The sequence below is a fragment of the Mugil cephalus genome, chromosome 8, assembly GCF_022458985.1.
Source record: "Mugil cephalus isolate CIBA_MC_2020 chromosome 8, CIBA_Mcephalus_1.1, whole genome shotgun sequence".
Classification (NCBI taxonomy): domain Eukaryota; kingdom Metazoa; phylum Chordata; class Actinopteri; order Mugiliformes; family Mugilidae; genus Mugil; species Mugil cephalus.
In genome coordinates, this window is record NC_061777.1 from 2,572,456 (window position 1) to 2,585,004 (window position 12,549).

General features: G+C 41.0%; 1 protein-coding gene across 2 annotated transcripts in view; it reads left to right on the forward strand.

Moving 5' to 3' along the window:
- The window catches only part of col27a1b (collagen, type XXVII, alpha 1b), a 78,631-nt gene that overhangs the window by 38,761 nt on the left and 27,321 nt on the right, over positions 1-12,549 (forward strand). For both annotated transcript variants that reach the window (XM_047592240.1, XM_047592241.1), the window contains exons 13-27: positions 2,629-2,682; positions 3,779-3,823; positions 4,776-4,829; positions 5,334-5,378; positions 5,513-5,566; positions 6,730-6,783; positions 8,152-8,205; positions 8,330-8,383; positions 8,459-8,512; positions 8,610-8,654; positions 11,010-11,063; positions 11,296-11,340; positions 11,525-11,578; positions 11,674-11,727; positions 11,944-11,997. In XM_047592240.1, coding sequence (XP_047448196.1) covers positions 2,629-2,682; positions 3,779-3,823; positions 4,776-4,829; positions 5,334-5,378; positions 5,513-5,566; positions 6,730-6,783; positions 8,152-8,205; positions 8,330-8,383; positions 8,459-8,512; positions 8,610-8,654; positions 11,010-11,063; positions 11,296-11,340; positions 11,525-11,578; positions 11,674-11,727; positions 11,944-11,997 — 774 coding nt within the window. The remainder of the gene's footprint in view (positions 1-2,628; positions 2,683-3,778; positions 3,824-4,775; positions 4,830-5,333; positions 5,379-5,512; positions 5,567-6,729; positions 6,784-8,151; positions 8,206-8,329; positions 8,384-8,458; positions 8,513-8,609; positions 8,655-11,009; positions 11,064-11,295; positions 11,341-11,524; positions 11,579-11,673; positions 11,728-11,943; positions 11,998-12,549) is intronic.

Consider the following 12,549-nt stretch of genomic DNA (forward strand, 5'->3'; position numbering starts at 1 on the left):
AGACCTTCGTCCAGTGTAAATCCCCTCCTGGCCTTAGTCATAAATATATGGGGGAGAAAACCTCAGTGGCACAGTGATGCGATTACAGAAAGGCTCGCTACAATACAAGGATAATAAGAACCATAAGAACCCTAGAGGGCTGCTGAGAGGTTTTTCACCTACATTTCTGCATAAAAATGACTCAACACGCCTGTGTGTTTGCACACAAGTCCTGAAATGAAACCAAAGCATTATACGTGTGTTTGTTTAATCAGAAAAATGACATTAAATAATTGTATACAGCCAAATTAGAGTCCATCCGTTCAGAAGTGTTTCCAATCAATGTAATGAGACTCAGGTGTGGTTCAGTTCCTGGTTTTGTTTTAAAAATCAGAGCTCAACCGTGGTGTCCATGGCAAGAGTTGCAAGGACAAAGGAAGGTACTTCTGCCCAACATTTCTGCCTGTCTGCAATTTGCTAAACATCATGTGGACAAGCCAGAAGTCTATTAGGAAAATGTTTCCGTGGACAAATGAGACCGAAAGTGGAAGAGTTTGGTTTAAATGTTTTGGGCATCGTCATGTTTGGGGATGAAACAACACTGCATCCTGGCAACAGAACCTCATCCCTCCATGAAACGTGGGGGCGCTAACTTCCTGCTTTGGGCTCGTTCTGCTGCATCTGGTCATCGTTGATGGACTCAATGAATTCTGGATTATGCCAATTATAAAATAAAATCTTGGATGAATGAGTCCCGAGAGAGAAGCTGTGAGACAACAACCACAAGCACATGAAAGAACGGTTAAAGGAGAACGAGATGAGTCAAAGTCCTGACCCTCATCCAGCAGAAATGTAGAAGGACCTGACGCATCGGTTCGTGTGAGGAAACCAACAACATCTCAGAACTGAAGTGGTTCTGTTCTGAGGAATGGCCCGAAATTCCTGATCAGCAGTTACCACAAACGTTTAGTTACGAGCAGCTCACAGCATGGACTGGAAACAAGGCTTCACATTTCAAGCTGCAACTCTCAGAAATATACAAATGATTCATTTGCTCGAATAAATAAATGCACATGTAGCATTTCAGATTTATTTGTTTGCTCGGCTTCTCTCTGACCACTTTCAGGATTTTCCACTGATGTTTTGAGTCACTCTTATGCAGAAATGTAGAAAAATTCTCAGGGGTTGCAAAAAAACCTAAATGTTCAGCTTTTTAAAGTGAGTAGTTTCAGGCCTCAAATTAAAGTGTGCGAATTATAAAACGCTGTCCTAATGATTCATTTTCTCTGGCTGAAGGAAGCTTGGTGTCTTGCACAGTGTGCCTATTAATGTGCTTGTTTTGCATTAGACTGACATGATAATATGATGTGTCAGTTGTGGGTTTGGCTCTCAGGAGTCCCAACCCACAGACCACTCCACCGTCAATGGCGCCTGGACGTAAATTTTCCCTTCCCTCCGAGGCTAACATGGAAAACACTACTACAGCACATAACCGCTCGCATAAATCAGACTTTTTCCCAGGCTTAGTCTGGTCGTACATGACGTTTAAATATTATTGAGCAGTAATGGTCAGTGCCATACTGAGGTCTAAAAAGTATGCTTTTAATAGCCAAGTCATGAGTAAGCCGTTTCTCTCCCCCTGTGGTGAAATGTGAGGTCATTCGCTTTGTGTTAGGACTTTTTCTTCTCCTGACGCAGCAGTAAAACCCGAGAAACACGTGACTCATTATGTATTAAAACAACTTGAAGTGGATTTTATTTTATTTTGCACAAATGCGCCCCGTAAGGAGAGGAGTCTCTGGAAGTTGTTGTCAATAGGAGAACAAAGGCTTTCGTGCATGTGTTTCTTATAAAACGCGGCCAGTTATTGACATTTTTGGATAGCGGCAGTTTTTCCACATTCGTGTGGGCTCCGGGCTGCACCAGTTCCCGCTCACTGCGCTATCCGCGTTTGCCTAATGTCCTGGAGAAACCACACAAACGGTGCTATCTCTGCCATCTCTTTATGCACAAATTTGACATTCTCCTCCCTGCCTGCAGACAGAAAGTGACAGAAATCTCACTCCTGCGCTTCCATTTATCATTTTTTTTGCCGTCTATAGGCGACGAGGTGCCGAGCCGTGATGTGCGGCAGCAGGGTGGCGTGTTGACCTTGGCGTCCTGACAAGCGCACGTTGAGCGCGTGGCCTCGCAGGCTGCATCGCGCCTCTTGTTCTGCCTGTATAATAGAATTACGAGCACCAAGCAAAAAAAAGGCCCGCAGTCAGCAGTTCCCGGGCCAAGCAGCTTTATTCAGCCATTTAGGCAAGTCCTGGGGGTTTGGTTCGCGGGCTGCTGAGCGCTCCCTGCCAGCTCGTGCGCGTACAGACACTCGTCGCTTGGAAACACTCAGCCGTGGAATTTCCTGCCAGTCTCCCAGGAATGAAAGCGCTGGGAGCACATTTGATAGGATTTACTTGGCTATTCTCTGCAAACTTCTGTTTTGGGAATCGCTTTGTATTAAGTGCAATAACTTCGCTTACAAACCTTGTGGCGTCTTAAGCGCATTCTGCATCCAAATGGGCATTTTGACAGCGTGAACACAATAAAGCAACTCATTTTCCACGCCCCCTTTGCTTACATGACCATGCTGTTTGTTTGTGTGTTCAGGGGTTTCCTGGTGACTTTGGTGAGAGGGGACCTCCTGGCCCTGATGGGAACCCAGTAAGTGAATAACCGTCGGCACGACGTAGTTCTTCTAAGGCTGATTTTCCTCTCACATGTCTTCATCACATCTCCTCCGCTTCGCAAGAAACAAACACCAGTTTTAACGCAGACACCAGGAGATACAGTTAAAATAAATCCTTTTATATGACTGGAAAATAAGGAAGCAAACTCAGTTGTGACTTGTTGTATCCCGGGGACATTTTGTCATGCAGTAACTCATTCAGCCATCATAATCTGTACTGATATGACGGCAACATCAGCAGCTTCGATCACCGCTCGTCTCCCTTCAGTCTGACCCTGAGCGGCCGTGATTGACAGGGTCAGTGTCGGGCTGTGATTGGTCGACCTTTTCGGAGGCCGCCCCCCAGCTTCATTTCCTCTCCCTCCAGAGGTTTGTTCCATTTGGCTCAATTCACCGTCTTTCATTCAGGGGAAAAGAGAAGGAAGGCGGCAGGAAGGGCCACGCTGGGCTCGTCCTTCTCTCTGCTGGATGTGTAGTTTGGAGAGGATGTGTTTAGAGCGTTTGGACAACAGGCCGCTCTGTATTCCCCATTTCGCTCTGTCGCTGTGTTAAAATTCATGAGAGGGGAGCGAGGCATGACTCAGGAAAACACGAATCAACAAAACATGCAGATCCAAAAAGTGTTTAAAGAAATTCAACTGGACTTGTAGAATTTCTTGAAGACGTTTCATCTGAGTAGCTTCTCCAGTTCTGAGAGACTGGTGGGTAGTTGAGGTTTAAATAGGAAACTCTGTGAGTAAAAACACATCAGAAACTTGCTTGACTTGTTTCTGAAATAACCACGAACTAGTGCCATTAATTAACCACAAACCACTTAAGGACAGATAGGTTCCCACCGTTAATGGAAAGTAATGACACTAGTTGCTTCTTACTACAGAAGAAAGTGTTTGATGGGTTTTACTCAGTTTTCTTTAAACACCTTTTGGATATAAATCATGACCTGGATGACTGAGAACCTCCACAGACATGCAGGAACATACTCTGTTCTTCCATCCCACCCCTACATCTGACAATACTATGTACTACTTTCCCTTTATCTTTCATGGTTTCTTCTTCCCCCTTCACTCTTAGGGTGAACTGGGAGATCCTGGCCCGTCTGGAGTCACCGGTCTCATTGTGAGTGTTGCTCTACGACTACATTTATGTTTTGTGGTTTAAAACATCTTTTACTTCAGAAACTGCTTCAATAATTGTTTGTGAAATCTGTCCAAAACGCTGCGTTTGTCATTTGATTTGTCTGCTTGTCCCATTCTTGTAAATGTAATATCTCCAAAACAGGTTTTTAGGGAATTTGTTGTCATTTGGCACAAACATTCACTTAGACTCAAAGTCCTTGCTCTAAGATGCGATCTGGGAAATCCGATTGCAAGTGGCCAGCAGAAAAGGCAGACATGAACACCCCCAGGACGCTTTGAGATTGAGAGATCAGATCTCTGACCACATTTGGAGGTGGCCTGGGTTGCATTCGTCCACAATCTTTGCAAGTGTGAATGCAGAATAAAGACCTCTTACTCAGCAGGTGCTTACTCAAAAACAGCTCTGTTCTTGGTTCTGAAATGGCAGTGGAGATCCAACAGAGACGGCTCCAAATAAAGTCAGTGTTTATCTGCAAAACTGAGATCAGATCTGGAGACACATTTGGAGATACATGTTAACGCCAGGTGTGAGCACCTGTACCTAAAGCATTGGTCAGATCAGATCTTAAAGTCAGGTCTAAAACTGCACAGAATCTGTGGTTTAAGGTAATTTTGGCTTCATAACACAACTCTGGCCACAGCCCAATAATGTACCAAATGTTCTTACAGGATAAAATATTGTACACTAGAGGTCAAAGGTCAACTTCAATGTGACATGAAGTCTTTTTTAATTAAATCCGTCAAAAATGTTCTCCACACACATGGCTCAGAAAGACGTAAAGTAGATGTATAAACTGTAAAAAAAATAAATTAGAAAAATGCTTATTTCTTATAATTAATGTGATTTCTAGAAAATGTTACACGCTAGTTATGAATGATAAAACTTGTAAAACATATGCGTTTGTTGTGTGTGTTGTTCTTGTTGTTTGCAGGGAGACATGGGCCCCGTTGGCATCATGGGTTCACCGGGACCACCAGGACTCAAGGTAAATGATAAACTCCAGAGCTCTTCAACAGGGGGTCTGCAGGGGGGTCACAAAATCTTTGGTTGATTAGACATTTCTTATATATATATTTAAAGGGAGCCTGTTAACTCCCCAGGTGACATCCCATGTATGTATGTATGTTTATATCAGATATTGAGCTTAATGCTGAATGTAATATGCTAATAATAATGTGTATTTATAAATAGCACTAGGCCTAGTTTAATATATATAACACATATAGTAGATAGGGGGCCCCTTTAATCTCTGCATCAGTTTATGAGTCCGTGGCCTGAAAAATGTTGAACATACTCCATATAAATAGCATGTAAATGAAGGAAAGGGAGGACAAATGAAAAAGGAAGAGGAGGGGAGGAAGAATGTAGGAAGACCAGAAGGAAGAAGGAAGGAAGGAAAAGAACATAACAAAACTTAAAGAAGAAAACTGGTTGTTGGGATTAATTATTCCATTCATTCATTCTCTTGTCATCTCATTCTGCTTCTAAGGGGGTCTCTGGAAACCCAGGGGAACCAGGACTGAAAGGTGATAAGGTGATCTGCATATGTCTTTCTCTACTAACTACTAACCGTCTATGCTATAAGTTGAACCCTGAGAGAAAGCATACAACTCTAAAGCTAAAACGCACAACCTTCTGACATTGGTTAACACTGAGACTTTGTTCCAGGGGGATGTCGGCTTACCAGGACAGCAGGGGGAGTCTGGATTTCAAGGGGACAAGGTAGGTACATGTTTTAGTGTTTTAATTAGGGCTGTCAAAATTAACACGTTAACATGGATTAATCCATCATCATGATTAATCTGATTCATTTAAATGCAGTAAAGCCATCTGCAGCACAGAACGAGTCTGAGCTTTACCTTAAGTTTTTCTAATTCTAATTCTAAATACGTTATGTGCATATACAGTATATTCCCTTCTTTCTCGAGTTTGTTTGGTCATGCAAAAGAAAACGTGATTAATATCGATTAAAAATGAACGATATTTAATCGCGATTAATCTAAATTAATCCACATTAATCCAACCCTGTGATTAATCAGATTCTTTCTCAAATTAAGGTTGATTCTCACATCTGAATGTCAACTCCCTGTACTGTAAGGCCAATAATTCTAAACCTAAAGAGAAAAATAAATAAATAAAAAAGAGAAATAAATACAATAATAAAGCAAATAAAGAAAAAGTACAATAAATTAAATAAAAAAACAATAAAAATAAATATATAGTAATTATTCAATAAAATATAATTTTTAATTTTAATTATTTCACACCACTAGTTTTAATAAATATGCAAACTGCCTTAAATCTAATCTAATCTAATCTAATCTAATCTAATCTAATCTAATCTAATCTAATGCATGATGTGTAAGAATAAACATACACTAAAAACTCTTCTGATCAATCTGGCCTTTATGTCATAGTCTGTTTTATTTTATTCTACAGTTTTATTTTTTATTACTTTTTTTTATCTCTTTAATTGTTATCTTTAATTTGAGTGTTTCTATATTTCATTCTACATTTTTATCTTGCATTTTAGTTCATTCCATGTGTAATGTTTTCATATTTTACTTTATTTATTTCTTATTCTGTTATTGATCTTTAATTATTTTTAATTTCTCCTTAATATGGTTTGCATTAGTCTCCGTGTCCTTTTTCTTGTTTCACTTTTTATATATATTTTATCATTCAAAGTGTGAAGCACTTTGAATGGCATTCATTTGTTTAGAAAGTTGGTATAAAAATACAATTTGATTTATTGATGGAAGAATCTAGAAGTCTTCTGGACAGTATGGTCTGTGATTGCATATTTAATTAATTAATGAATTTATTTTAATCACATCTGATGTACTTGTTGTCTTGTTTACACCAAGCTGGCTTTTGTGTTACAGGGCAGCCGTGGCTCACCTGGGTTGCCGGGTCCTCGTGGAAAACCAGGACCACAGGTATTTTGTTTCCTCCCTTCAAACTCTCGAGTTAAAGTTGAAGTGATTTACAAAACACTGATTGAACATGAGGAGTTTCACACATTGGCATGAAAATTGAGAATATTTCTTTTCATGCTTAAATGCTTTGGTGTTTTTTCTCTTTTTTTATGCCGGTCTTTGCTGCTTAATTAAAATTATATTACATGTGCTGTAACTGTTAGCATGCACTCAAGATAAAACCCTGGTGCTCTTCTAGAAGGATTGAGTGGAAATCCTCAATCCTGAACAAAAACACACTTTGGGCACTCATCCATTTGGGATGATTTGGGTTTTCAACGTCCTCTAAAAAGAGCTTTTGCACAGGCAAAGTCTCTGTGCAAAAGCTCTTTTTGTGCTTGAGAACTAATCCACCAGCTGCCACTCATGTGATCTAAAGTGTCCTTAACGCTGTATGTTCAGTGCTCTCTCATCTGACTCACATGGAAAGTGCAGCCTCCTGACCTGCTACCAGATTTCTGCATCTTGCAGCCAATATCGCAGTCATCGCTGGAATTAGAGTCTTACTTGTGCTCCATTTGTTGGGGGGGATTTATTGCAGTGCATGCTTTTAAAAACCAATATAATTCTTTTCACTTGCATGAACAGGATCTTGAAATCCATCTTCTAGATGCTACTAAGCAGCTTTCATGTTATTTTCAAGGTGTTTTGGGAAAATATCACACAATGTTAGGTGCTAGCGGTTGCACAACTTCTTTGATGGCAATAAAAACACCGTAGAAACTAATGAATTCTATATTCTTGACCTGGATACATGTGCAGAGAACAATCAGCTCATGTGCTACATACTGTGAGCTGCAGATATGTATAGCCTGTATAAAACAGGCTGCACCTCAGCACCATCAGTAGCATTTAATAGTACTTCTCCACAGTGTGTTGTTAGATGGGATAGTGTAGCAGGTGAAGATAAAGCTCTAATAACTTTATCAGATAGTTGATGTGCAGCCTCCTTCTCTCTGCTTCCACAGGACGTTTGGAGAAGTTGTTAACTGACTAATGTCCAGAGGACTGGGACCATTAGCGTCCACTAGCATTAGCGCATGTATTTTCAGTTGCACTGCAGTAGTATTTTGGCGTATCTCATGGCTTCATCTTTAGTGAAGTATTTACACACACTTGATGAACTGCTGCTAGTTTGCTGCAAGGACCCATTGGACTCCTCCTCCTGTTTTCCCTTCTAGGAGGCGTCCATGTTGTTATTGTTGTCATGTGATCAGTGACTAGTCGACTACAACTCCTTAGATGAACAGCTTATTTACTGTATTTAAATGATCAAATCTGTTCTGATATTTCTGATTTGTATCATCCTTTTCTTTAAATATTTCTTAGGGCAAACCTGGTGAAAAGGGCCCCGTTGGTTTTCCTGGTCCTCCTGGCCCAGAGGTAGACCTTGATTAGATTATTTTTTTTACTAAACTGTTAATATTTCTCTGCATTTGTCAATAAAATGATTCACGCGTAAGGTTTAGTGTGCACCGTGTGCTGATGGAGCTTGGTATTTTCACAGGGATTTCCAGGTGACATTGGCCCACCGGGACAAAATGGCCCTGAAGGACCCAAGGTTGGTGGAGTGACATTAATGCAGCTCTGCTCGCAGTAATGAAGTCAAGGTTCACCTTCAGTGTTTCATCTGTAGGGAATCCAAGGGACTAGAGGTTTGCCGGGTCCGAGAGGAACACCTGGTCACCAGGTGAGGTTATTTTAATTTATTCTGAACATGAGTCACAGATAAAAGAGGAGCTTCTTCCCCCTCACATCTTTTATTTATTTATTTATCTGTGTGTCAGGGTGATGAGGGACCAGTCGGACCAGCCGGACCTCCTGGACTCGAGGTGAGTGCTGATTGGATAAACCGTGCAACTCGAGGACAGTCACAAAATACAATATTCACACTTCACAGAATCCACACACGACGCCGCAATTACCTGCCACACACACTATAGTACACAACGTGTGTCTGCCCAGATTTAGCTTTGGAGGAATAACTGTGACCAGAGACTTTGGCTGACTCCTCTCTCTATTGTTCTCAAGCTGTTTTGAAAGATTTCCTATTGGATGCTGTGCTCTCGTATTACCAGATGGGTCAGCAAATTGCTAGGCTCTTTTATGCCATAAAAAAAAAAAAAAACCTTTGCAAACACAAACAAAAACAGTTATTTAAATGTTAACCCTTTAAAACACAAGTGCACTTTAGCACAGTTTGCACTTTCAGACAAATTCCAAACAGTTTCAGACAGTTTGGTTATTAGAAGGTGTTAGACTCTGTCAATGTTCAGTAAATTATAAATAACTGTCAGATATTAAAAAGTGTGAAAAGTTTAAACCAAAGTATCTGCCAGTAACTTTATCTGATGATTGACTGATTTTAAAATGAATGCACAAGAAAAGGATCATTTTCATTTGTGATCTGATAACAGTTCTTTCCCCCAATCAGCCACAACATAATGACCACTGACATGAGAAGTAAATACGATTTAAACCATCTTAACATCTCCTTAGATACATGTTACAACTCCAGGTCTCCTGCTATAAATATCCAGGCATATGGATGAATGACTGCTTGTCTTTTAAACCTGGTTTAAAAGCTGAAAAATCTTCTTAAAAAGCTGAGATCGCAGGCCTGTTTCTCCTTGGAGGCCAGACAGAAACTAATTTGTGCATCCTTTTCAGCTCTTCTTGATTATGGGGATAATTTAAATATGAAGGCTCCAGCCCATTGTTTGAGGACGCTGGACGCTGCGTCTCACGGTGTTCTGAGATTTGTCACAAAATGTGCAGTTTGAACTCATCATTATCCTCTGTATTCCAGGATTGGCTGGTCCTCACTGACTATGCAAAGGCTCTGTCTTTGGTACTTGTTCATCCATCTATCTATCGCTAAAGCCTTCTCATACACTACTGCTCAAACGTTTTACACATTCCAATATGTCTTTCTTTTTATTAGTGAAATGTATGAAGTTTAATGTCTCATTTTACCCTGAAATTGAAGCATAGACCACATAGACAACTGAAGTTGTGTGTCACTTTGCTTGTGCTTTGAGTCCAGTTCATCACAAACCAGCTCCATGGAGTTAAAGTCTAGAGACTGGGCCATGGTCATCTCCATGTTTTCAAGCTTTCCATCTAGTTTTCATCCTGAGGTAGTTCTGGTTGCTTGGACTAATATCTTGGACTAAAGTTTTGGGTCATTATCTTGCTGTAGGATGAAGCTCTGACCAATTGATGCTGATCTAAAACCTTTGACCTGTATCTGCTCCTTGATTCCTCAGATGCTGGTGGCAGCTGTAGCTTGAGTTTGCAGGTTGTTGTCCTGTTGTCTGAACCAAGTGTAAGGACTGAAATGGGTAAAAAGACCTTTAAGTGCTCGGCTCCTCTTACCTGGAACAGACTTCAAAAAGACCTGAATCTTGGGAGATTTTAAAGTTCTTATAACACTGATGATAAATGGGTTCACTGATTTCAATGGGACTAACCTGGTAAAATAAAGGTAAAATAAAAAATTAAATTTGGAACAACCAACAAAGAATGAAGAACATCTCAAGGTGTTGAACTATCCTCCAAACTCACTAGATCTGAAACTGATCAAGTGTCTGTGGGATGATCCACAGAGGCCCCTCGCCTCAAAGACCCACAGTAACAACAACAGAAAGCCCACGTCACACAAGGGAGACCTACACATTATTAGGAAGGTGGTCATAATGTTATGCCTGATTGTGTGTATAGTGGTATTTATTCAAGAGGACTAATGTGCAAAAGTCAAAGTTATTGTATCCAGTTCCTTCTGTCGGTTTGTATTCTTTTAGTTTAGCGTGGATGAAGAGGGCATCCCGGCCAAACTACAAATAGAATTGCTTTGAACAATTTGCAGAATAAATAAAGTCCACAGTGACTATCTCTGTCCAAAAATAAAAAAAAAAGAAAAAGGAAAAGGAAAAACAATCCAATCCCAGGAGAAACAATAGAGAGGGAGTTTTCCAAATGAAACGTTCACAGCAGAGTTTAAGGAGCAGTCAGACGGCTGTGACGTTTTATTTCCTGGTCATTACGTTTCTCGAAGGGACGTGTTATATTGTTGTCCTTTTTTATTTCTTTTTGGCGTCAGTTGCTGGTTTGTTTTTGCCTCACGCTTCTTACAGGAGAATATAAGCGCAGTGCACTTCTCCGTGTCATCTTTGCTTTCTGTTCAGGGCAGGCCTGGGAGGCAGGGATTCCCTGGACTGACAGGCCCAGATGGACTCAAGGTCAGATCTCCACCCCCACCACCGCCAACAAACCCCTGTCACCCTCAACTAAACAACTCCCTCCCTGCTTCTCTTTGTATGATAATGTGTCGTGTGAATATGTGTAAATTAGACGTTAATTCCCCATTACCACCGGAGAGCTGGCCTCTAAGCACATTTCACATTTTGAACTGAAAAAAAAAAAAAAAACAGAATAAGTTTGTGTTATGCTAATTGGCTTGCTTTGCTGTAGGGTGAGACCGGGATGACTGGCGAGGTCGGAAAGCTTGGCGAGAGGGTAAAGGCTTTTCTCCCCTCTTTCTGCTCATTTCTGTTTGATGCTCGCTGCGTCTCTCTGTGTATGTCTCTTTTTCTTTTTTTTTTTTTTGTCGAAGCCCCAGAGCTGAGCAGCCCTTTGTGAGTTCATAGGACTCAAAGAAACTAGAGACAGTTGAGACAGTGTGTCTTTTCCTCTCCTTCAGGGACAGCCTGGTTTCATCGGGCCCTTCGGAGAGATGGGAATCGCTGGAGAAAAGGTTGCCGTTGTTTCTCTCGTGGACTTGATGATACGTTCGGGAGCGTTACTCGCTCTGCTTGTGTTTAACTAACAGCCGTCTCCTGGTTCCTGCAGGGGGATCGAGGGAAAACAGGCGTCCCGGGACCGCCGGGGGAACCGGGGCCGATGGTAAGGAGTAAGTCTGGACCCCATCTCTCGTACCAGGGGGCATTCAGTCCTACAAACAGTATGTAAGGGACGGGGGACGGGGGACGGGGGTGTTGTGACATGTTTTGGGGAAGAGGGAGAAGATTTTAAATCATCATTCAGACAATATGAGGGACGGGTTGGGTTCGTTTGGTCAAATTTAATTGACATTCATGGGTTTGTTCTGCATCTATGAAGGGTCACACTGGAATACCTGGAGAAACCGGGCCCCCCGGACCACAGGGGATCCCAGTAAGTTCACCTCAGCATCATTAACCCTTTATAGGGGAACTCATTGAAATGCTTGGAAAACTGTTTTAGTATAGATTTTTTTCTCAAATTTCTTAATTTTCAAGTTTGGCTGAGTGAGAAGCACATGCTTCTAAACCTCAGAGAGGCACAGGGACGCAATTTAAATGTCTGCAAGTTACCATATCAGAATCAGAATCAGACTCAGAATCAGAGTTGGTTTTACTGATCAAATATGTGTGTACACATACAAGGAAAATTTGAGTCCCTTTGCTCTCTTGTAAGGAAGCACTAAGTGGCCATGCATTCACATATTATTCCTCTGTTTTATTTATCTCGTTATCTCAGAAACATAAAGTTTTGTTTTCCCTAATGGATGCCCTTAACACTATGATGCATTAAAATAATAACCTGAGGCTCTAACCTAAAATAATAAATGTAATAGTTCTACTGTAAGGTGGGCTGTTTGTTTTGTGCTTTTAATAACTATATAACATATAAGATAAATAGCTCAAGATCTCGAGAAAATGGAGCTTGTTTTCCAAAGATAACAAG